Raw genomic sequence first — 25,937 nt, 5'->3', positions numbered from 1 at the left:
CGAAAAAAAGGAACTGCAACGACTCGAGTATTGAACTCTGAACTCAATTAATATTTCAAAAAAAAATTGAAGGTTGAACTAGTAAGTACTAAAGTAGTGATAGCAGCAATGTTGAAAATTGTAGCTGCCTTAAAAGAAAAAGCGGCGACAACTTTCCCACGACGTGATTTTACTTGAAAAAGTGAAAAGTCGTAGTGAATAAATCAACTAGAATTAGAAATTCTAACCAAGATATATCCGCCTTCAGATTCGGAAAAAAAAACTTCCCAAAGGCTTTTTGAATGATTTTGCCATTGAAGGGGAAAAACGACGCTTCTGTGAGGCAACGAGAAATTTCTACTTTTTGTTGTCTCAAAGGAGACTAAGGACAAAAAAAAATCCGCAATTAAGTGCGCGATTTGGCAAGAATTTTGAAGGAATCATCGTACGCGTGGATAGCATTAACAATCCTTACGCATCCGCTATCCTTACGCAGACGTAATCGTCCTTTAGTATATTTTTTGTTCATGTTTTTTCCCCTTTATCTTCATATTTCTCAAAACCTTTCCAAGATTATTCTTGGTCCATATATTAGAATTAAATCACCACTTTCTCATCCCCGTAAATAATTCCTCTTTCTAGTGCTTTTTGAATCAATTTTCCAAACTTTTAATAATGTATGAAATTTATAACGATATTCAAATCCTGAGACCGAAATCCATGAAAGCAGCGGATTTTTATGAAAGTGCAAGCAATGCGGCAATGCATTACAGAAGATGTCCACATTAAACTGCGGAGCAGAAAAATAAATGGAATGGGGACCGAAGTGGAAAAGGACTCGGCCAACGGAGATGACAACGGGAGAATCACGATGTGAACTTGGCCACTTGCCAATTCCATTCAATGGTCCTTGCGTGCGCGAAAAAAGGAAGTGCAGAACGAAGTGAAATCAAATCGAAAGTGTAGCGAAAAGAAATGGAGGAGAGAAACGATAGAAAGAGGATGGAGCCGTCGGCGAGCGAAGTGTAGGCGTGGTCGCTTTGCACTTTGCACGACGGCGGCGATGGCGGCGTATGGAGGCGATAGAAAAGAGAAAGGATGTGGTTTCGAAGGATACATCAATGCAAAATATATTCATAGTTGTTTATTTGGAGAAAAAAATCGATCAGGAAGTAAACAAACAAATGAGGTGATATAGAAGCTGCCAGCACGAGTAGATGGGTGGGATTTGAATGGGAAGGCAAGCTGTCCGTTCCTCCAACCATCAACGATAGGGGTTGATGGTTGAGGAACGGGCGGCTGCCAAGTCTCGAATGAAAAAAGTGCATCATCGACGGGGCAGACACACACACACATACACACACGCAATACACAGGGAGGGGTTGGGCAACGGCCGTTCGTTCGTCCGTCCGTCCGTTTGGACTGCCCTTGCCCACGTCCTCGAAGCAGCACCCGCAGCCATGCCGATGCCGCAATCCACATACATACACACGTGAAAAGGGCACATTCGACCGGCCCCGGCCAGTCAGTCAGTCGACTATGGACGGCTTGCTGACGAAGCCCCGATATCACAGTCCCTCACAAGCACACATACACATTCATATGAGCGAAATATGAGGAATATGAGAAAAATCCTATAAAAACCAGTTCAATGTGTAAAATTTCACATAAACTAAATTCGCGCTGTCTTAAAAAAGATTTTTGAGTTTGTCTGCCTTAGAAAGCTCCGATGGCTCATTTTTGAGGAGCAAATAAGTCTGAAATTTCTTCTACCACAAATCCCAGGAGAGCTCTACCGAAATAGAACTGGTGCTTTAACTATTTTGAACTTTTTCAGCACTAAATACTTTTTTGACGGGGAAATTGGAATTGAAAAAGAAAGTATGTGCTCTTATAGCAAATAAATATGTATAAATAAATAAATAAATAAATAAATAAATATATATATATACTCTAACAAAGAACCTCTTAGCATAAAATTAAATGTCTAGAAAAAAGAATGAGAAACTTATGGATGACTTTTCTGGAAGGATCCGGAGAGCTTTCCAATATTTTGCACAACAGAAATGTGTGGTATCCAAAAGAAAAACAGTTTAAATAATGGTTCCAGTGTCAAAATGTAAGGGTCATGAGAAAAAAAATCCGGCTAAGCAGAGGACGTGGTTCTTGTGTTGGGAAATGAATTGCGGTCGGAGGTAGACGTTACAGTATATGAGCTGTTTAAATAGTGTCAGGATTTTTTTCCCAAAAAAAAGTGGGTCTTTTAGAAATCTCCCGAGCCCTTCTAGGCTGAGTTTCCCGGGTTTCCTTGTTTAATCTTTAAGCATAGGAGAAGCAAAGGAATTTCAGAGCTTCAGACGAAATCTGGGGTCAAACACAGTTGAAATGAACTTTTGCAATTTTTTTACTTATTCGAATGAATTCAAAGAATATAATATGAATATAATTTGAAATTAAGTAGGAAGTAGAATTGGTTGAAATTAATTGGGAAAATTGATGAACTCAGTTGACGCGAAGAGAAAAAAAAATACAGACTCATGAACGTCTTGGACGTAGGTGGAACAAACCGGAACAAATGTTTATCAATCGTTGGAACCAGTGGGAATTATCCGGAAAAAAAGATTGATAACGCAAATAAATTTGTCATTCGATAGAGAACTATCGACCACGTGATGTGTTCTGATCGCCCGTATCGATTTCCTCCCGTCTCTTGAATCCATGAAAACTTGGATGGCTAATCGAGAACGTCCCATGAGTAATTCTGATCTCATATCTCGAACAACTCGAACCCTTTACATCACTCGAGTTAGACATAATGGCCGGGAAGGAGGGTCGAAAGAAGCGAAAAGAAGGGAAAAACGAGCTCATTCGTTCAATTTGCTGCTTTGCAATTCGGTCGAAGAAAAAACCACGCCGCTTTCAGCTGTGCATACCTAATTGATGGAAAAAAACTGCAACTGCTGCTTGGTTATGTGAAACGTCACAGATAGATGGTACAAAGAGAACAAAAGTGAATGAAATGAGGAAAAAAAAGAGAAGGAACGTCGATCAAATCCGAAAAATGAAGAACTACATGGTTTCGGATTTCGGAAGCGCATTCATTCAGGGAACCAGATCCAGAAGGATCCACGATGGAGTAGTACGGCTATATTTATGGCTCGGAATGATATACCACTGGGACAATGGGACCACAGGTTCAGAGTCCAGGAGGGATGCATTTGAAATCGGATCGCATTCGAAAAAAAAAAGAAAAAAAGAAAAGAAAGTGAAGAGTTCCTCATTATTTAGTGAAAGGAAATTGGCTAAAATTTGAATTTCTGATCCAACATCGAAAACAAAGCCACGGCAGCTGTATCCCGTCCCTTTATGGAATGACTACGGAATGAATAGCTACAGTTTGGATTTAATGGATGGAAATTAAAAAAGGAAAGTTCAGGGATTATCATTTTATTATATATAACATATATTTTATTATTTATTCATTAGAAAATTTTAAATAACTGGATAAATGGTTTTATCGCGATAGATCTCCCCAATCAATCAATAAAATCAATACTTCCCATTTTAAGCGCTAATTTTGTGACGTGATTCGTCTGTTAAACTTTGTGTAATTTTGAAGATAATAAATATATAACGATGCTCATTTACATAAACGAAAAAAAAACCATTCAGATGTGATCGCGTCGAATATCGCATCACAGCACGAAACGCACTTTTACGGACCAAATTTCAACAAAATGATGATAAAACGTACTGTAATTTATCAAATTTGATATTTAATTTTTTTCCAATAGAGAAAAATCGTTACATAAAAAAACGATAATGGTTTTTTCTTTAAATATATAACACTGCCATATCTTCATCGATATAAATATTACAACGTGTGTGTCGGGGTGTGTGTGTATGTATGTATGTGTGTAGCCATTTCCAAGGTCAGCTCTACGTTACCGTAATGAACAACGTAGGCGAAGACTATGGTTTGAATTGATTCATCAATGTAACAAGTATTATGTACTATTTATGTCGTATTGATTTTTAATGAGCTGATCATAAGGTTGCTAAATAGTTTTATTGGCTAACATTTCGGCGCAAGTCGCCCTCCGCAGAGCCTGAACAGAGCCGATTCAATTCAGAATTTAATTCACGACCAAACCCCTCCACAATCAGTCTCCTGATAACGGGAGAATTCGCGCCATATCTCGAATGAATGGTTCTTCTGCACCGAATGAATGAGAATTCGAATCATTCGCTCCCGTGATCGACCAGTCAGCGATTCATGCTGGGCGCCTCCGATCCGAGGTGAATATTCAGTGTAGCCGGTAAGATAGCGGTTGAAAATGTAGGGATAGAGTTTATCTGTTTAGTTCTGGAGAAATTTGGTCGTGGATCAAATCGTGAATTGAATCGACCCTGTTCAGGTTCTAAAGAAGGGGATTTTGCCGAAAAGTTAGCCAATAAAATTATTTAACAATCTTGTGTACAACTTATTAAAAATCAATACGACATCTTACTATGCCGAGGTTAGTTGAAAATCGATTTTTTTCTTTTACTACTTAGTAAACTACTTAGTAAAACTATCCATTAAAACAGAAATGATGATGGAATGGTTGGAAGAAATATCTGGAAGTAACACAAACCCACACAGTGATTGCAAGGTCGAATGAAATTTGAAGTATAAAGAATGCTTATCGATTGATCGAGAGAAGACCTAAAGTGGGTGTCTTTGGTGATTTCCCTTTCATTATAACAATAAGAATATTCTAACCAATATGCCTAATAGGTCAGATTACACTGAAATTTTATAATATTTTTATATAATTTAATTTTTAATTTAGTTAAAAACTAATTTGTTCCCAATTTAACAAATTTCTGATTTCTAGAATAAAATAAAAATAAAAAATAAGAAAATAAAAATAATCTAAATTTTAAAATATGCCGTAAGCTGAACTAGTTTAATGAATCTTGGCCTAAACATGACTTCTTCCTTCTGGGAAAAATTCATTTCCGTTATTTCATTCATGCGCGCATCATTCCATGGCAGATGTCCAATGATGATGTATCTACTTTGGCCTCAGGGCACATCCACAAATATCACGTACCGTAAGCTGACCACGATACAGTGTCACTGGGACAAACTGTCCGACCAGAAACATGGCAGATGTAAGCGAAATAAAGTGTATTATGAATGTATCCGTCAACACATTTGTCATCTGCGGCGCTCGCTCACATTGTGGCAGTTGTCCGGAAGCACAGATAATTGTCAAGTTACATTAAGGGAAATGAAATACAAAACACTTTCTCAGACATTCAGGAGAGATTTCTCAGACAGTACCTTACTGCTTTACAAATTGTGAAAAATCAAAAAAAAAAGAAGAGAAAAAAAGAACGAATAACTCCGGCTAATGTGTCGTGAATCCTATGACAGCCACAGCCTTGGCATCATGCTTGAGGAGCGCGTAGCAGACAACAGCTGTTAGAATGAGTGTAAACGGAAAAAGCAAAAAATATTGAGGGAAAAAGAACTTTGTAGGCATCCAGAAAATCCTCTTCAAATAGCTTTTCTATTTTTTTTTAAAGGTAAAAGTAATTGTATAATTTAAATTTCATTTTCAGCTCTTCCTAGCAATAGTTTCTCATCACACAAAAAATAGATGTTTTTTTTTTCTTTAGAGATGAAACAAAAAAAATTTCGGAAAAAAAACAAAATCAAAAGCAAAATTAAATTCTTTCTCTAATAAATGGGTTTTAAGACGTAACTTGCGAATATCAAAACGAGAACGAAAAACACCCTTGATAATCTAGGAATCGGAAGAATCGGAAACAGCTGAGATATTATTTTACCCAACGATGCAACTCTTTACACCCATAGGCTAGGCAAAATGAAACCCCAATGCTTTAACTGGTGGAATTATCCAGTGGAGCTGCTCTGTGCTCCAGTGCGAAGAATGAACAACATCTCGTTCACGTTCGACGTCGTGAACCGTATGGGTGTAAAGAGTTGCTTTGTAGGTTAAACTGATGCTTCGGTTGATCGTAAGGTCTCTAATTCGTAGGATTCTGAGGGGTGCTTTGCGTTTTTGTTGTGACTCTTGCGAATGAGATCTCAAACTCTGCTGGCTAGTGGGAGGAACCGACGAGGAACGATTCTCCGGAGCAATCCCAGTGTCGTATCCAACGTATGTAGGTGGCGTCAAGGCGTATCTAGCTGTGCCTCCGGGCGGAAGTAACGTATTTGTCACGGCTTCTATCGTCGACTACACACATACACACACACGTACGTTCAAATGTACGTACGTACAGCTTGTGCTGATGCTTAGAACTGATTGCTATGTGCTGTTGATGGCTGCTGCTGCTGCTGGATGGCTGGCTGGATGGAGTGTGTGAGTGTGCAATTCCGTAAACAAACAAATCTTTCACCTCTCAACAACCGAATGAATGAGAGAACTTTTCTGAACGTATTATGGTAAAACTCGTCGATACGGGGAATTTTACTTCGGCTCAACGAAGGTGAACTAAAAAATTAGTAACGATTTGAGTGCCAGTTATTTCTAATTATTTTAAATTTTCCATTTTTTAACTACTTTCAATTATATTTTTAGCTCATATTTTTCTTTTTTTATTTTTCTTGTTTTTTATGTTTCTACATCCTTTTGAGGTGATATTTTACTGCAATTTAATATCATTAATTTTCTAGGAAGTAGCTAAGATCAGAGATGTATCAAAATAAAAAAAAAATGAAATAATTTGAGACACGTAGAAGAGAATTTTGAAAAAGTTGAGGGGAATGTTGGGTGGATTTAACAAAAAGAACGTAGGTGAAATCCAACTTGCATGAAAAAAGAAAAAATTAGAGGAAATAGCAAGAATCTAACAGAAAAAAGTCAAAACGGAGGAGAAGGAGGTACGGTGGAAAGGGTGAAGTGAAGGAAAAAAAAAGATAAAAAAGTTGATGAAAGGAAGAGAATCGCCACGAGCTGCTCGAGCAAATGCTAGAAGAAAAACGACTCTCATGAGATGATTGGAAAAAAAAAAATCGATCGGTGGATCATGGTACGATCGGTCGAATGGCTCTCGGGTAGAAGAAAAACTGTGCCACATGTGTGATTAATATTTCCGTATTGATTCATGGATTCAAAGGGATTTTTCCTCAATTATATGGGATGGTCAGCTCCTTGGCAATGATCTACATATGTATTACCTATGGTCACTGAAGTTCTTCGCTTTTTTTTTCTTCAATGCAGTGCAACGAATTAATCGATCGATATCAATCGATGTGAATATGGTCTCGAATAGCCGCTAAAAGATAGACGAGCACCTCATATCGTGTTCCGTTCTATTCCGTGAACTGATCTATGATGTTGATTTAACGCTAACGTTCGGAGTGTACGTTGCATAGACGTAAAGTACACAAAGTAGTAGAGAGAGAAACTCTCCAGTTACAAAATGAAAAAGAAAAAACGGGGAAAAGTGCGCGTAATCCGGATGGTCACGAGGGTTTTTTTCTACTCCATTTCGCAACGGTTTGATTGTTTTCTCGTTGTTTCGGGATGCTTTCGGGAAAAGGAGGAAAAATCGCATCAAGGAAACGAGGAAACGCGTCAAAAGAACAATTTTCCGTAGACTGCAGATAGAACAATAAAGTTGACGTGTACTTTACGGAAAAAGAGTTCTTCAAGACGCCGAACTTTCCGAACACCACCACCACAAAAGAAAAGGAAGGAAAAGAATTTATTGCCAGCTTTCTAGTTAAAATGATGAACGAGCAGAGCATGCGCATTAGTCGTCAGGATGTGAAGAAAAAAAAACGGGATGGAAAAGAAAAGAGAGGATGAGGCGAAAAAAATGGAAGAGATCGGAAATTTGCCACTTAATCTATGTGTAACTGCTCTAATTTAATCTACTTATGTTTGTACTGAGAACCATGAAACAATTTCTGTTGTAAAATATGCTCTTTTTGTGCTCGTTATAAACTTCAATTTCTTTTCTTAAAACATTGCTCCAAACGCGATTTCGCGTCGCGATTTTCGGGATAAACATAAGTCCCGGACCCTGAACCGCATTAATTCTGGTAGGCGAAATCCACATTAGCAAAGTGTGTTCAAGAGACGCTTGGAGAGGAAATATTGACTGCAGAGGTGGCGGCTCAAAACAGCATCTTCACTAGGATTACGAGCGATAAACAACATTCGGAAGCGAAATTAGTGTTCGGCTATTAGCGAGAAGTCCGCTAAACTATTCACACTGCCGAATGAAGCTCTATGAAAACAGCCTTTTCACATGGCCTCGTTATGGAGAGGAGATTTTTTTTTGCTAAGGAGTGAAAAGAAGGGAAAAAAAACAAAATTAGAAAATGAGATTATAGAAAACGATGAGACACAATGTATTGGGCTAATGCATAAGTAATGGTTTTTTTTTTGAAATTTAAATTTGCGCACAGAAAAAAGCGTTTAGCCTTAGTTTGCGCGTTATTTGAAATAGTTTTTCTTCCCCTATAAGAAAATATTTTTTTAAAATCATAATTTGATTTTTGTTAGCTTTTAGATCAATATAATAGAATTTTTCAAAAATTCTTAGAAACAAAATAAATAATAAGTAATAAAATAAAATAAAAGGATAGAATTTGCGATAAACAAGTAGCTAATGATAGAAAATTTACGCATGAAAATGTGATTATTTCTTTTTAAAAAACACAATTTGAGGGACAAACTTATTAGGGTCCCGTGGCTAGCATAAAAAAGAAGGTTTTAAACGTAACATCAAACAATTGATGCATTCTCTCAAATCCCCTGGAATCGTTTTTTTCCCGGCTTCATTCGACTGGACGCGTCGATAACGTTGCCGGTCCCTTCCTAATGTGTTCAACCAATCTCACAAAAGCACTTTCTCATCGCTCCATGGTGAAAAAAAAATCTCTGCCTTCCATCTAACTGCGGAAGGAACGGGCAGCGAACGCGTCGCTTTGACGTGTGCGGCAATTCGAGTGTGTCGCGAGCGGAAAAAAATCTCGCAACACACACAGCCGAACGATTCCTTCGAGACTTCTCCGTGTGACTCTATCAAACGATGCTAAATAAGCGGCGTGAAGAGCAGCGGCGGCGGCGGCGGCGGTGGCCACGAACGAATGGGACTCACACAGACATACACAAATCGCCTACTATTAGGGTGTCAGTGATGGATACGAGTAGCTGCTACTCGCAGCTACACACATGCGTACAAACACGAGGCTGAGCGTTGTGTATGGATGGATGTAAGATTCGATGGTGAGAGAAGAGGGAGGATCTTCGAGCAGCCGGGGAAAAACAGCTTGTGACGAGCCCGTTACGTACGTATGTATAAGTCAAACACTTTTCTTTAGAAAGAAAAAAACTAACATGAAGATAAATAAAATAATAAGCGGTGGGGAAAAAAGAGTTTAGAATGGTCGATTTGCTTTGTACTAGCAAAGATTTTTTGAATTCATTCTTTTTCTCATAAAAGTGTGTACGGGATGAGCACAAATTAAAAAAAAGACACTTTTTCAATCCAATTTCCAATTCAAATCGGAACAAATAGAAATAGAAAAACCGCAAAAATCCGTACGATCAAAAAACGATCTCGTTGAATTTTTCAATTAATTCCAATTAGATTCATACATTTACCTCCATATTTTCCGATTTTTCCGATGGTGAAAAACGAGCGTTTTCATCGATAGAATAATTTATCTAATTTAAAGTTATAGAAAATGGATTGAAAAAGTGGTTTTTTTTATTTGTGCTCATTTCGTACACATTTTTATGAGAAAAAGAATGAATTCAAGAAATCTTTGCTAGTACAAAGCAAATCGATCATTTTAATACGGTAATACGGGGATTCCTGGAAGGATAACAGTCGTCCTTAGCATATAGAATGACTAGCGTGGATCAACCCGAGGGACAAATCAGTATCCTCATCCTCCTAGACGAAACTGGTACCAACTTATCGACTCTTTCTGAGAGATGAAAAGTTTGGTTGGACTTGAGCGGTTTCGAACCATCGACCGTAAAGTCACGGTGGATAGCTGGAACCACTGTGCTACAGCCGTGATTGCTTTCGAATTAGCAGTTCCCGGTCTTTTATTATAACGAGCAATTAAAGTTCTAGATATTTAATCACGTAATATCTACCGAAAAATACTTTTTATCCTTTATTCTCTCCAAGAAGGCGAATGTAACGCAATTTATCGACCGTGGATGAATGAAAGACTTGGTTAGCGCTAGGGCGGTTCCGAACCATCGATCGACTGTGCAGTTGCAGCGAAACCTGTTAAGCCTCTTAGAGCTCTTCGCTGCGACTACACAGTCGATCTCAATGGTTCGGAACCGCCCCAGTGCCAACCAAGGGTTTCATTAATTTGAGGTCAATAAATTGGTACGAAATGTGTTTGGGATGATAAAAATACTAAATTAGCACATCGGTGAGCCCTCGTATGCCATTGTAGAGGCTAAACACGAGTTCGTAAAACCTCAACCGATTCTGAATTGAAGTGGAACGCGTTGGCGTATCCGAAGCGGATTGATTACCGCCAGACACTTTACAGACACTTTATTTTTCATCAACGTTATCCTTTTGAAAATAGTATGTAAAATAAGACAAATATGAAATATCGTGTAGCAAATTTCAGAGCATTCATCGAATTTTCATGATTTTTAACGATAGTGGTGATTTCAAAGGCATACGAAAGTGAGTGATTCTCTAAACTGAAATTATCTGAGGTATTTTTTCAGTGCTAGTCTTCACTCAATGCAATTATATACATTTCTCCTAAAGAAAACTTAAAAAATAGAAGGGAAGAGTGAATAAAATATCGTGCGATTAATATATAAATATAATTTTAATTTTTGAAAGAAGTCGGTAAAGCTTGAATACCTCACAAAGCCTTCACATTTTCTCGTCGAATCGAGAAGCACATAAACAAATATGATGTTATTACGTATGAACTCTTCAATTTCGCTCTAATCGTTTCTGGGAATCCTTGGAGTTATTGCAGTGAAGTGAAAAGTGCTTGCGTTATGTCTTTTTAGCATTGTGAGCGTTAGCGTTCAGCGTAGAGAGTACATCCTTCTCTTTAATATTTTGCGCTATGCGCTCGCGTTGTACTCGTCTATTCTTAGAAGACGAGAGGGGACGACGCGAAGAAGAGGAGGAAGAAGAAGAGAACGCAAAAGAAATGCGAGAGAGAGAGAGATAAATGTGAAAAAAGTGCAAGTAGCCCCCAGTAGCTCCGAGGCAGGCACGTATGTAATGGAATTCTCAGCGAATCATGTGGTGGGCTGAATGTGTATAACGCGAGAATCACCACCGAAGGATCTATCGTGGATTTAAGAAGGGAGGAAAAAATTTCGGGATGAGCGGGTGGGAAAGGAGGGGGGAGGTGTGAGCAAATAGGAACGCAAAAAATATTTGATTTTTTTTTATTTTATTTGATTTTTAAAAATATTTTTTTATTAATTTTTAGATGTTTTGTATTTATTTATTATTTGTTTTTTTTATATTTTTTATATTTTTAATTATTTTTAAAATAAAATATTCTTATTTGATTAAAAATTCCACGCACTTTAGAATGCGATATGAAATGAAATTATACCATCTTCGGAACAAAATTTGAGATCTTCTACTTGGATCCCACAGTTAAAGTTTTATTGAATAGAAAAAATTACAAAATATAAAAAAAAATTATAGAAAGAAAATCTAAGGAACACATCGGAGAAAAAGAGGTTTTCCTTGAAAATTCTATTATTTTCCTATATATCCTCATTTATTAGGGGTACCCATAAGAAATCAATTATTTCAATGGCAGGGAACAAAAGAGACGAATTTTCTTACATTTATTTTTATTTTTATTATTTTTATTTTTAATTTTATTTTTATTCGATTCTCCGTCGTTATCCAGGAGCGTTTGCCAGCTTCTTGGTAGAGTATCAGTCGCCTCATTCATAAGATTTCGTTTCCTTTGAGGAAAATTATGATTCTAGAGGGGCTCCCATATCGGTGATACTTTTTTAAAATTTTTATTCCTTAGGAAATCGATCCATTGATCGGAATAAATGGAAATCAGATGGTGTTATATCTGGAGAATATGGAGGATGTGGTAAAACCTTCCAGTTCAACTGCCTCATTTTTTCGTGGGTTAATTTTGCCGCATGGTATTATCGTAGTGCAAAGGGACCCATATACCCGGGACCTGTAAACTTCCCCCAATTTCTTGAAAATGTCTTTGGACCAAGTATCCTTGAGGAGTGTTTACTATTTCCTGATTACTCAGTACAGAAATCAGTTTCCAGCAGTGATTTTAAAGCGTCATTACTAAACTGAACATGGCGCTTACTTCGATCGCTGCCGGGAAAATCAAAATTATCGCTGGAAAATTTTCTGGATGACCGTTGGCACTTATTAACTTTCAATATGTTTCCAAACACATCACAAATTTTCTTCATTTTCATTTTTCAACTAACACCCGATCGAAAAATGAAACAGGATGCAATGACGTTAATGTTCTTTGATTGGTTGACCGTTTTATAAGGGTCCAATAAAAATTTAATTGAAAATTTAAATAATTTGTATTTAGTTGTCACAAAAGTCAAGAAGTTGTAATATTGACGTATGAAACATGTGTTTATGCATTCCTGCTCTGAACTAGACTGAAGCAAATTTTCCAAACTAGTAATAATTAATTACTTAAGGATTCCCCTAATATTTATATCTCTATATACATTTATGAATTATGATTAATTTACAGATAAATTGATCAGAGGAGAGGAAATAGTTCTTGCCAAAAATTAAAAAATTTTAATTGAAATTTTTCAAATGAATTGGAAATTACTTGATAAATTGATGAATTGGGGAATAGAAGGATTGGGGGTGTTTATATTAATCTTGATTGAAAATATGTATATGAATATAAATAAATAATGAAATAAGGAAATAATGAAATTTTTAACGGAAATCTCCACATATTTCTCATATTTCCGTAGATTTGTAGGGATGAGCACGTCATAAGAACGAGAAATCAGAACACATCCAGAAATATGACTTGGGAAACCTTTGGTCGCCGAAATTTTAATTCTGGAGCAAGAATCTCTGAGTGAGTGAGCGTGAGTCGCAAAAATCATGATCCTCAGCCTCGTAATGACTTGAGAATGGTTTCCTGAGCGGATATTCTGCACTCTTTTCTTCTTTGAAAAAAAGAACGAACGATTTTTCGATGCTTCCACGGAAAAAAAGAGAGATTGCTGCAGCCGGCCGCGTCAAGGTTAAGCAGAACACTGCCGGCGGGAAAAGTCACGTAAGGAAGATTTGAGGGGCAAGATGAGGGATGATGACGTTTCCAATCAAAAGTACAGATTTCATAGAGCTCTCGTTTCTTCAAATGTTCCGCTTTCGTCGATAATTTTCCCTGAATGAGAAATCTGCGTTAAAAATTGCAGAGGTGCAAATCACAAGCGTTGTGCGTCCTTCGATGGACGTAACTGTCGCTGTATTCGGGAAAATCTCCACGTGAATAATTAAAACACCCACCAAATGTGGAAATTTCCAGATGAAGAGGAGGCGGGTGCCCACACGCGCACACACGCACAGAGCTTTATGACAACCAATCCAACCAGTTCTGCGTTGTGTCGTTTCTTTAGTTGCACTTTTGACGAGCAGCGAGACTAAGAAGCTCGGTGAACATATCCAGCCGAGCCGAGCCGAACGGACATGTCCGACCCAAGTCCAGACTTCCGCAGCAGCAGCAGCAGCGCTCGTTGCCTCCCGGTGCAAGCAACGAGACCCTTCCGGACTCTTTAAGCTTCTAACTCTCCTCATCAAATATGCACACTATGCCCTTTATGTGCCCTGCGATTTCACTTTCGCACATTTCTAGCCGCGACTAAGTCGGCTTGCCGCGCGCCACCAACTTCTTTTAAAATGTGCACTCCGCGGGGCGATTTGAGGAGAGGAAATGAAAAAAAATGAAATTATTGGAATGAGATATTGAAATGAGACTAGAGTTCAGAAGAGAAACAAAGAAAAAAAACGACTGCTGCTGTGGAAACGATATGTACTTTAGTGTGCTGCAAATCTGCAATTTCCTCATCATTTTGCAGAATAATGCAATAATTGAGAGAAGAAAATTCCGGAAAGTCCCCTAAGTGCAACGGTGAACACTTCAGAATGGGGAGAAGCTTGAAAATGAATTTAGGAGGGAAAAAACCGGAAAGCTGGCAATCCATAAAAATCATTTTTTCCACCATATATGACCTAAAATTGTGGCAGTTGTGCTCTGAATGGAGCTAGTGGGAAGCAGTTCTTACAATAAACATATCGGGAACTTTATCCGTAGATTGTTTGTATCCTAGAAATCTTATTGGCACTTTTAAAATCGCAAAAAAAAGTCTACTAGTAATTTTCTAGTATCTAGTATCTTGTTTGGGGTCAGTTATATAGTATTATTGAGGGTAAGGGAGCAGGAACGAGAAAAAACCTCGAGGGTTTTCTTCTAGGAAAAGAAAGAAATGAAGAAATTTACAGTTTTCTTTTCTCCCCCTTCTTGTGGCTTTTCGAACGAGTTCTGTACATTTCTGACCTCATATCTGTGTGAAAAACAGGAACGGGGTGGAAAGGGTTATGCCGGCTTCTAAACCCCCACTAGATAATAATATCTGGCTCTAATGGATAGAAACACTACACCGATTATTGGATTATTGTTGATGCATGAAAAGACCTCATATTTTCCTGAAAAAATTCTAAATGCTCAGATTTCCGACGCTGCATTTACATCGTTTGATTTAGGATTCTGACCTGAACATGACTTATAAAATTTAATTCATAAAAATCAGCGACGGTTAGATAGGAAACTTTACGTATTTTTATTTTATTATATTTCATTTTTGATTTTTCTAGATTATGCAAAAAACCGATATTTTCATTCAAAAGTTTTGCACTTAAAAAAGCATATAGAAGGTAAATCGTATTACCTTATTTCCTATTCCCTATTTCCAAAAAGTTACAATCGTTTAAAGTCTTTCTTTCGAGATGTTTTTTTGATCTCTGAAGCGGTCACAGAGAAAGTTCAGTCGAGGAAAAGTCGGAAAGTTCTAGAAGTTTTTCGGGATAATTGTCAAAAGTTCGCATGAATAGAAGCAATTTAAGCAAATCATCGAGCACCTATGGTTGAGAAAACCAAAAAAGCACCTCATTCTCCTGTCTTAATCGGGAATAGCAATGATTTTGTGCTAGAAGAGAATTCAGACGTCCTATCCATATAAAGGAGAACTCCTCGCAAAAAGTGAAAGTGAGAAAAATTGTGATGGACCTCTCTTTCCTTCTCTCAGGAGGTTCAAATAGTTTTTCTTTCACTTCACTTATTTTATAGTGAAAGAGTCAACGCATTCCAGACAGACTTATGAACAGTTGTTCACCTAAAAAAGCAACCGAAGGTAGAAGCGACCTTCGGTTCTACTTCAAACTCAAATAGTTTGCCTTTTCCTCATCTAGCACATACCTCCACATTCGAATTCGAATAAGATAAAAATTCAAAAAAATAAGAGTGAAAAAAAAACGCTGCGGTCTCTATAAGTAATAAAAAAAAAATGAATACGTAGCATTGCTGTATGAAAAAGTGCAAACGACAAAGTTCTTCCTCCTTGTAAACCTCATAATGTCAAGAATAATTAGGAGTTACAAATTCTAAGCCACCCTTTCTATCAATACACCCTCAAAAATTATTTTATAAGAAGAAATAATGGTCGGGGGTCTTAAAAGAAACGCATGGAAAAGCGAAATTCAATGTCATCTCATATAAGGGCAGATAAAAGCTTGGAACATTTTTTCTCTTCGATCTTTTGCTCCAGTTAAAATCGATTATTTGTTTTAGATGTAACCAAAAGAAAATAAAGGGTAGAGTCTTGAAGAGGAAAAAAAGCTGCAGTTTGGTCCGCTACGGTATTTAGAAGCTCACTCGTCCAAAATTAAAACGTGATTCCATTGTTTTTGCAAAATTCTTGTGCGTGTTCGGGTTGGGCGCAGTTGGTAAGCGGTTTGGCTGCTGCTCGACGGTCGATGGTTCGAGACCGCACTAGAGCCAACTAAACCATTCACCATTCCGTGGTCGATAAATTTTCTGCGTGGAGAAAAACGTTGGTTTGATAAAACGGCTGATAACTACCAATACCACGAGTCCTCATAGAGGGTGGACATTCGTTCGTAGACCTCAAACGTTTTTGAATGAAAGTCGAACGCATAGATGCGTCCCAAATGGATTGTTTTCCCGTACAGTGTGCTTTGTTTTCCATGCTTTTACTGTTTTATCTAGGATTGGTCGACAGTTGTGGAATAGTTCAATTTAAAAAATACACTTTGAACAACTGACGATAGTGCACGTTTTTGGGTGTTTGGCACGTAGGACAAGCGCGTTTTAGGATGCCGTGGACAACGCGACTCAGTGTTGAGCCGCCTTGTCCCAAAGGTTACCCACTCTTTTCCTGTGTACAAATTTTTCCATTTCTACATGATTTAATTTGTGTTTGTTGCTAATCGCGTTGTTATACGACCTTTTTTTTCCTGCCATTCATTCTACTTACATGCAGTTAATTGACTCTTAGGAGCTAAAAATGGACGAATCTGAGTTAGGCGATTTGGTGAATAGTTTTAAAGGCAGCATACCACGAATCTGAGGTGGTGCGGATTTCAGGTGGAGTATTCGTACACGGGATGGTAGATTATGGAGAGGAGTGCGATTTCGTCCATTTCTTCCTAAGTGTCGTGAAAAACGGCCCGGAAGATACGGCGCCGCACAGGGCTGGCGCGCTCCAATCTAACTCCTTGCAGAAAATAGTGCGCCGGAACGCTCGAAGCCGTATCTTCCGGGCTGTTTTCTACGGCAATTAGGAAGAAATGAACGGAATCACCCTCCTTCCCATAATCTACAACCCCGTATACGAATACTCTTTTTTATCTACCTTTTTTTACCTAATACCTGTTTTCAAAAAATAAAAAAAAGTTTTCCAGACCCATGTCGTGTGTGATATTAGTAAAAGTAAAGTCACTAGCGTATCAATCCACTTATTATGCGGAAACGCGTTTTGCTGCAATTCGTAATGGTTGAGCGTTTGGAACGTGTGTTGGCCTATACAATGACTTGAAGGGATCAGCCAGTGATCAAGTCAGTGTTTTTATCCCTCAGAGAAGTCTGGTGCCAATTTATCGACTCAGGAGGGATGAAAGGTTTGGTTGGCACTAGCGCTGTCTCGAACCATCGACGGTGCGGTTACAGCGCACTTTTAACCGACTGCGCCACACCCGCTGAAGTGTGATATTATTAAAAAATAATAGACAAATTAAGTAGAAAAAACTCTAAAAAATTGGGAAATCATGGAAAATAACCACTGGAAAGCTTGAAGTTGAGCTGCGCTGTCGTCAAAGATTCTGTGAGAGGTGGATTACATCAGATTACGCTGATGTGCGATTAATCGTTGATTTCAACCGGAACACTGTTAAAACAACATTACCTCTTAAAAATGATGTCAGTTGCACAGGGTTACACAAGAAAACCTTATATACTGATAATCTCAACATCAAAAGTGAAGGGGGAGGGTTTCCTTCAGGGACGGTCATTGGCTGAACACATGCCTGTTACCTGTTTATGATTGGTTCATTCGAACAAAATAAATGGCTCTTTATATTCCACTCATTGAGGAAATCGATACCAATCAATAATTGTGGTAGCTCTGAATGACTACCCGAGCAAAGCGCTCTAGAACCTCCAGCCAATCACGGTGGAGGTAAGCCCCGCCCACCCAATAGGACCAGAAGAGACTACGTTGAACTCTTTGTTGTCCTTACTCTCCTTTCATACCAATGCATTCCCAAATGGCAAAAAAAAAAATGAAATTGGAGATCTTCATCGTTCCACTATCCTGCACATTGCTGTAGATGCGATGCGCAGAAGTTATCAGCATCAAATGTAGCGTAAGAAAAAAGGAAATCCCCGATAAAGACTAAAAACGGAACATACCCGCTGGCGACGCTTCCAATCGTGTCCAAAGAAGGCGCAAACAGACCGTTTCTGGCGATAGCCAACTGGCTACTGTACTGTGTAGAGCCACCAAATGAGGCTGATCGAGCTTTTTGATGTTTTTCAAGGTCAAAGAAATCATCTAACTCGTCAGCTGAAACAAAATATTGTGGAAAATATGTTTTCAAGCAATGAAAACAACAACAAACATACCATCTGGGGTCTCCATTTTCAAGTCAAGATCGCTGCGACGAGGTGGACATTCTGAAGGCAGCGAGTTCAGCGACGTGGAGACTGAGAATAACGAGTCCGACGATGGTGATGTGTTGTTCAGCGATTGATATGTTGGTCCAGGCGGCAGAATCGTGGACATTGTAGGGGCGAAGCATTGTGGTTGAAATGACAACGAGGGCACCGTGCCGAAACTTGGCAATTGTTGCGGTGGCGCAAGGCATTGCGTTTGCGAAAGATGATTCGACATTTTGCCCTGCAATGAGCAGAATGCTAAATGATTATAGTGAACCTAACTTACATCCAGACTTTCAGAAAGATATCGGGATATCAGCGATACGTCGGATAAGTTGTACGAGTTATTTTGTGATTGCACGTCAGGGATTGACCTTACTGATGACTTTAAGTGTTTGACGCCCATTTCAGCGGCAAAGGTATGAAGGAAAAAAATATAACTCATTGAATGATGTTTGTCACGAAACCGTACGGATTCTGTATCGTCTCTGCACGGGAAATGGGCAACATTTATGATTTTTATTTTATGGAAAATCGAAATCATATTATTACATTATGTTGAAATCGAACAGTCGACATTTCCAGAACTATTATGGATGGTGCAAAAAATCTCAACTCATACATGTATAGGTCTGCTTTTAAGAAAAAATAGTTTGTTTCTAAGATTGTTAAAATCGATACGTATGTTTTTAACCGTAGAACCGCCATATTTCACCGAATTATTCGAACAATTGGTTAAAAATTGGCCTAATTCAATCATGTTCAACTACGAAAATTAGTAGCTCACATGTTTTTCGGTGAATCGCTTCAATCTATTCGAATATAGGATAGAAATAGTTAATAAATATAAATATATGCTTTTTTGTGATTTTTGTTCATTTGGAAATCGGACAAGGTACCGTGGAAATTTGGGAATATAAATTGTAAACACAAAGGATTTAGCGTTTCTTTTTTTTCCGGTATTATTTCAACTACGAAAATGGAAGTGACGTTGTGATCAGAGTTGATCGGTCTGGGAAAACCAGGAAAGTACGAAAGTTCTCATTTTTCCAGAAGGATACAGAAGGGAAGATTCCGACCTGAATCCAAGAGAGGAAATTCAGGAGCAAAGCTGAAATAATTGTTGGTTTTATGTAAAAACACGTACAAAATAAATTTGAAAAAAAGAATAGAAGGCAAAAAAATAATAATACAAATAAATAATAATAAAAAAAGTATGGGTAAAAAATGTGGTGCTAATTCTTCAGCACAATCCTTTGAGCATTAAATCCGTGCCGGACCCAAAATCTCATCATGTGCACCAATGACATATACATATAGCCCCCATAGCACACCCACGTGATCGTCATCGATTCCGTAGCTGAGGCCGAGGTGACAAAACCTCAGTTACAGAGGAAACAGGTCAGTTGACCACCAAAACCTCAGAAAGAACTCAGGCGACATTCTCAAATGAGGCTTACAGGCTCTGCGGTGATACGGAAAAAGAAAAGAAATTTTCTAAGAACGATAACGATCGAAGTGCAGCCGGGGCTTTGTTGAGAAAATCTATATGGAAATTTTGAAAAAAGGGGAAACACGATAGAGCCAACCAGTACACGTACGTTTACTGCATTCTGCAGATTCTGTGGGTAATTTTAGTATTCCTCCTCCCAAAAAAAATCCAACCAAATACCTGGATTATATCTCGGGATTCCGTAACGCTACAAAAACATCTTTGCACGACGTTTTGACGTCAACCGGCTGTGCATTCGCGTCTTGCCGGCGTTAAAAGCACCCAAAAACGAACACGATCGAACGTAAAACTCACCCATGGCGGTAAATTTGAATCATCCGAACAATGCACGCTAGTAGTAATAGATTTCTCACAACCGGACATTTCACGCTGATCGTTGAGCAGCCGCTTGAGAGCGTTGATTTTTTCGCGCACAGAAATAAACGTTGTCCAGAAGTTAGTATGGAAGTTGTGGAGCGATATGGGCGCACATGGCATTACACATTGACATTCATTTTTCGCTTTTTTTCACAAGAAAAATACAATAGCACATCGAACACTACCGATTCAATTATTAAGCCTAAGCCCTATTTAATAAATAATTGTAAAAATGGCATCCATAAAATCAATAACCCGTAGAGTCCTCGTTGTTAAGCGTAAAACGGCATTGTAATGAGAAATTTGAGCAGATAAGTAGAAAAGAAAAAGAAACATTTCTGATGTTTTCAAATTCCAGAGCAGTTGCGATTTGTCAATTCCTATTCTTTTTTAAACGAATGTAGCTGCTATTTCGGTGAAGATCATAATTATATTTCTGGAAAATAACGCAAGCGTTGTAAATGTCGAAAAATGTCGAGAAATGTCGAGGAAATAAAGAATGAGCCGCACATCGATACCGTAAACGTTCTTCAAATCACCTCAGGATTTACTCGTCGGAACGCGAACCATCTTAGGACAAAATGATTGCAGAAAAGGAGCAAAAAGATTCCCGGATAACTAGAAAAAAAAGCTAGAAATTTTTCCCAGACATTGAAACGAGAAAATGTGAGGTGGTTAACATTGCTTTCAAACACTTTCACATGTCTGGTCGTAAAGAATATCGCGACTCGCGCAGCAGTTGGGGAAACTACGCTACGGCGAGACCCGGAAACTAAGGGTTTAACTGCTTCTCTTGACTAATTTCTGGTCAGACATCCTGAAGAGTTAAAAAACTGAAAAAAGCGAACGTCGAGACAAAAAAAAGGTCAGACACTGAAACTACACGGTTAACACTGGGAGAAGGGAGGTGGTAGGATGGCGAAATCTTAAGAGGACTGAAAAAGTGGTAGAAAATCTTGTGGAACCCGTCAATCACTTTTAAAATGTGATATATTTCACATGTTCCATCGTATTGGTCCCTTTAATTAGCTGTTCCTCAACCAAAAATACAAATAATATTTTTAAAAAATTTCAAGGACATCTGGAACGAAACAAAAGCTTTTCCTAAGGTTTTCGTGTGGGTAAAAATATCCCCTCACAATCGTACGATTATGGTGAAGCCTTGTTTCCGGAAAGCGAACCGAATCAAACGAAGGAAAAATCGATAAATCAATAGTGTTGGAGTGGTATATCGTTGATAAACAACGTACTCGAGTTGATGTCCGATCCGATACACAAAGCTCGGCTGACAGGCCTAAGTGATAGATGAGATCAGCTTATCAAATTGATTTTATTGAAGCGGAGACTATAGTTGAGCGGTCGGTTGGCAACGAGCCAAATTAAAGAAATGGAAAAATATCGCAATAATATAATGCAATAAATATTAATAATAAATATACAGCGCTGTTCACCATGGAGCTGTCACCAGCACCCCCCGAGAAGCTCAGCTCATACGGACGATACGTCTGCTAGACGGCATCCGCGCCGTAGCCGTTCAGAAACTGAGCGCGAGTAGCGAGAACGATTTGGTTGAGATTTACTGCTCTTGCTTGTGTTGAAAAAGCAGATGTGGACACGTGGTTCCAAGGAAAACAACGGCGATCCACAAGACATCTGGTTCCTATTTCAGGAAATGATCGCTTGTTGAAGAAAAACAACCAATTTTAAGAGTGAAAATCTCTGCTTCCTCACCAAAAAAAAAACCAAAAATATCTTGGGGATCGACGAGGAAAAAAGCTGAAAAATTTAAGGAAAACCACTTTTTTTGCGCTCTTAAGCAGGATCATCAAATTCTGAGACAGAAAATATATGGGATAGAATTATTCGGAAAGGGACCTGACTGTCAACGAAATTATATCATACTCTTTACAGAGAGGAGTCGTTCGTGATTGTTTCACAGACGTACTCCATTACAAAATTTTGGGAAATTTGAACCGGTCACTTGGTGCGCGAACTTAAAGCTGAATTTACGGAAGAAAAATATGTATAGTGAGAAAAAAGAGAATCGATGAGCTGGTCGTTGGATCTTTCGGGACTTAGGAAATTGTAAAAAAAATCACGTTTCAACGTTTATTTCCAGAAAATGACTTTAAATGACAGTTTATACAGTCAGTGAATAGAAAGAGCATACGAAGAAATAAAAGTATTTTGAATTGAAAAACGTGAAGATTTGTAAATATATACAGTTTGCTTCAAACATGAACTTTAGAACTAACATGATTTTTTTTCAAAAATCAACACATTTGAAAACAAAACCAACTTCATCAAAATGTGAGAAAATGCTTCTACCATTATACTACCTATGTACTATTTATTATTTATTATTTACTTATTTACTTTTTTTCTGTTTCTACTATTTCCAATAAGCGCTATTCTACGTCTTGCGTTAATTTTTATTTATTTACTATTTTATCGCTGCTGTTGCTGCTCGCGAAAGTCACTTCGAAAAACTCACTGAGCAAATATTTTTCCACTTGAACGGTGGGTAAGAAAAAAAATTAGGTTAGCTAAGGGTAAGTTTTAACAAATGACGATATTTTATGCTTTCTATTTTGAAGTGGACAGAAATCAAAGCGTAGGCATGAGCGCTCGTCGGCTACTAGCGAAAGAAATCAATCAGACACCAATCGAAATACATCTACACAGAAAAAATCAATATTTATTGACTTTGCAGCGTCCAGAAGCTTCTCCAGCGGTTAGAAGAAAATGTTGAGCGCAGCACATCACGTGGATGGCAGAATTCTCGCGAATAAATAGAATTATCGAGGTAAAAAGCGTCGACGTCAGCGGCCGAGTCCAAGTAAGTCAGTTTGGAGCGGGATATTCAAACTGGGGAGAATTTCAGCTTGTAACCGCATGCCGTTGCGGAGATCATCGTTTCTTTGATAAGATCTCGGCAAAAAATTACAGTAACATGGGAATTTTCCAGCATTCATTTTCTCAACTCAACCACGTATATCATTTAAATTTTCCACTAATAATCTCCGATTAATTGATGCGGGATACGGTAAAAAGACTCACTTGCCTGAACGTTGAAGAAAACCACCACGAGAAGGACGAAAATGCTCTTGTTTTGTTTTGCAAGTAACAGTATCTGAAAACAGGGAGACTCGTCCAGAAACACGAGGCACTCGGCAAAATCGGGAAAACACGTCCGAAACACAACAAAACGTAGGTGCAAGCGAATAACTAATCAATAAATGGGTGGGATTTTTTTTTTGAAAAAAAATGGTATGAACAAAGAAATCCATGGATTGACAAATTTACAAAAACAAGTGAACGCGAAATAAATAATCGCGATAAAGAAGGCACATAAATGAGTTTATTTTTTTGTAAAATGCTTCTTCAGAAAACGTGGTCACAATTATTAATTCTTGAAAAATTTTCAGCGCATTCTGAACGTGGTACCTGAGCACAAATTCGTGGATTCATACGCTGATCCGGGAGTGATATGGAAATCGTACATTTTCGCTTTGCTGCTAAATAAGGTATCAAAACACTGTGATCAGAGGTAATGTTTGTAATTTTCGGCTTAAAGTGTGCTAGCGGAAATCCTGGAAAGGAAAAGAAAGAAAAAAGACACGCAAAAAAAGTGATGAAGGATTTAAGGACGATTTCATGTGGTCAACGCTCATCGCTGCGTCGAATATTCTCCAGAGAGATGAAGAAAATCCTGACAGAGTTATTCGTGCACGTGAATTCATACGAATACGTGCAGATATAACGTTCTTGAACATTCTTTTCATTTTTTATTTTTTTTTTCTCTTTGAAACAACTACTAACAGTTTATAAGCGCTTGCGAAGTACAGAATTGCATGTTCGACGGTGCTTGGATGGCCCATCTAAAAGTTTTCTACTATTTATTCATTTTTTGTTTATTTATTGTTTTTTTTTGCTTATCTAACAGATCAAAAGAGTTATACATATACTAAAAAAGAACAACCACATTAATTTCAGTAACGAATTCATCAGCACGAGGTCATTGTCTGCCTGAGGGAGGAGGGAGGAGGTCTCATTCCGGAAATGAAGCACAGAGGGCATCAATTCGATTTGGGAACAAAAAGTTACTGGGGTTAATAATATTTTTAACGCCGGAATGGCTATGAAACGCGGAAAATAAGAACTCATTCTTCATCAGTCGAGTAGTAGTGAAGGGATAGGATGAACGGTGAAAAAAAGTCAGAAAGACAGAGTTGAATTTCCACTGGAGTGAGAGAAATCCTTAATTTTCATCCGAACACGGTATTAGAATAGAAAATTGAAAAATACGGCAACCGTTACCGTTCCCCGCGGCTGACGATTGATATGATTGATTTCTCCGGAAATTTTATTCGCTGTGCTGCTGGATGAAGAAAAAAAATGAGCTCAGCTGAGCCGAAGAAGATGATTTACAACGGCAGCGCACAGTTATTTGAATAGCTGCTCCATTAACAACGATAATTTTTAATCGAATCAAAAATCTAATGCAAAATTACGCTGTGACTTAGTAAAGGGAAGGAGAGCGCGGGAAAAAAGAAACAGTAAAATAACAGGGAAAGAGTAAATAAAACAAAAAAAAAAACAAACACATGACAGGTGTTTCTTTCTGAGAAGCTGTCCTAACACGATTGAGAAAAATTTCATTCCATGTTAACTTTGAAAATGGGAATGGAGGGCGGGCGATGACGTCACTCCTTAAATATGTATACGGCAATTGAAATAGATGTTTTTTCAAATGACTGGCGGACTTGAAATCTTATAAAAAAATTGTCACCGATGTCCAGAAATTTTTTAAAGTATGTATGGCATCCGCGAGGATCGATAATTCTGTTGGATGTCATGGTTTCAATCATTTTTGAATGAATCCTTGGATAACTCAGGATCCTTGGATCCAAAAAAGTCTTGGATTTTGCAGGAGAATTCTGCTGATTCAAAAATTAGTTAATTCCTAAGAAAATATGCTTGAAAAGTGTGCGTATGACGAAAAGAGGAAATGTAAACATGCAAAAAAAAGGTGGGGACCGAAAAAAGTAGCGAAAATCGCTGGCGTCGTTGTTTCATAGCAAACACGACTACGTGATATTACAATTGATCTTTGAACATTATGGAAACGAGAGAGGGCGCAGAGAAGCAGAGACGAACACTCGGAACATCCTGGAAAGGACGATTTTACCATGTGTACATCATGAATCGCATGGTTCCCAGCAAAAAGTTCAAGATTTCCCAAAAATACAGAAATTTTGTCCTCACCAGATAAGAGTTGGACGAACTTCTTGAACCAATTAGTTGGATACAGTGCGGCTATTCCTCCACTCTCCCGTTTTTTTTTTCCTTTTTTCCTTTGTTTCCCTCCGAGGATGGCAAAACTCGTCCACGTTTTCCTGGATGTAGGCGAGAAGCCGAAGGTTCGAGAAGCAATAAGGCGCGGATGACGTCATCGCTAGGAATGAGCCGCGCGCCTCCACCACTCCCTTCTCTGATCTGATAATAGTGAATGATCGAAGATCGTCCACTGTTGAAACCCGATACCTTATCATTTGCTAGCAGTTCGTAAAATATTGATCGATTAGGGACGGGACAACTCGTACAGCGCCGCGGTTCCTTTTGCGATGTAGCAATGGGGAATTTTCTACACCAGGTGTTCTTCGCGTGTTCAAAAATACATGGGAACGCAAGAGGATATCAGCAAATGCTGCCAATATAATATCAAAGGACTTCTTGGCACCTAGCCAAGTAGTACTGTAGCCTTAATTGATTTGTGTTTCGACTGAGTTTATGGGAAGAGTCGTGATAGAATGGCAGTAAATTCTTTCG

General features: G+C 38.3%; 1 protein-coding gene across 4 annotated transcripts in view; it reads right to left on the bottom strand.

Annotated features, from left to right (window-relative positions):
- The window catches only part of RB195_004408 (uncharacterized protein), a gene marked incomplete at both ends in the record, with an annotated part of 47,751 nt that extends 22,984 nt beyond the window's left edge, over positions 1-24,767 (bottom strand). Inside the window, 4 exons of one of the 4 annotated variants that reach the window (XM_064182242.1) lie at positions 17,990-18,143; positions 18,203-18,476; positions 23,170-23,238; positions 24,711-24,767. In XM_064182242.1, the coding sequence (XP_064033507.1) occupies positions 17,990-18,143; positions 18,203-18,476; positions 23,170-23,238; positions 24,711-24,767 (554 nt within the window). Of the gene's footprint in view, positions 1-17,424; positions 17,486-17,989; positions 18,144-18,202; positions 18,477-20,042; positions 20,112-23,165; positions 23,239-23,927; positions 23,987-24,710 lie in introns of those variants that run through there. The other 3 variants (XM_064182243.1, XM_064182240.1, XM_064182244.1) reach the window with 3 other exon arrangements.
- Positions 24,768-25,937: the final 1,170 nt, after the last annotated feature.

The sequence above is a fragment of the Necator americanus genome, chromosome I (assembly GCF_031761385.1).
Source record: "Necator americanus strain Aroian chromosome I, whole genome shotgun sequence".
Classification (NCBI taxonomy): domain Eukaryota; kingdom Metazoa; phylum Nematoda; class Chromadorea; order Rhabditida; family Ancylostomatidae; genus Necator; species Necator americanus.
This window is presented reverse-complemented; position numbering and strand designations above follow the sequence as displayed.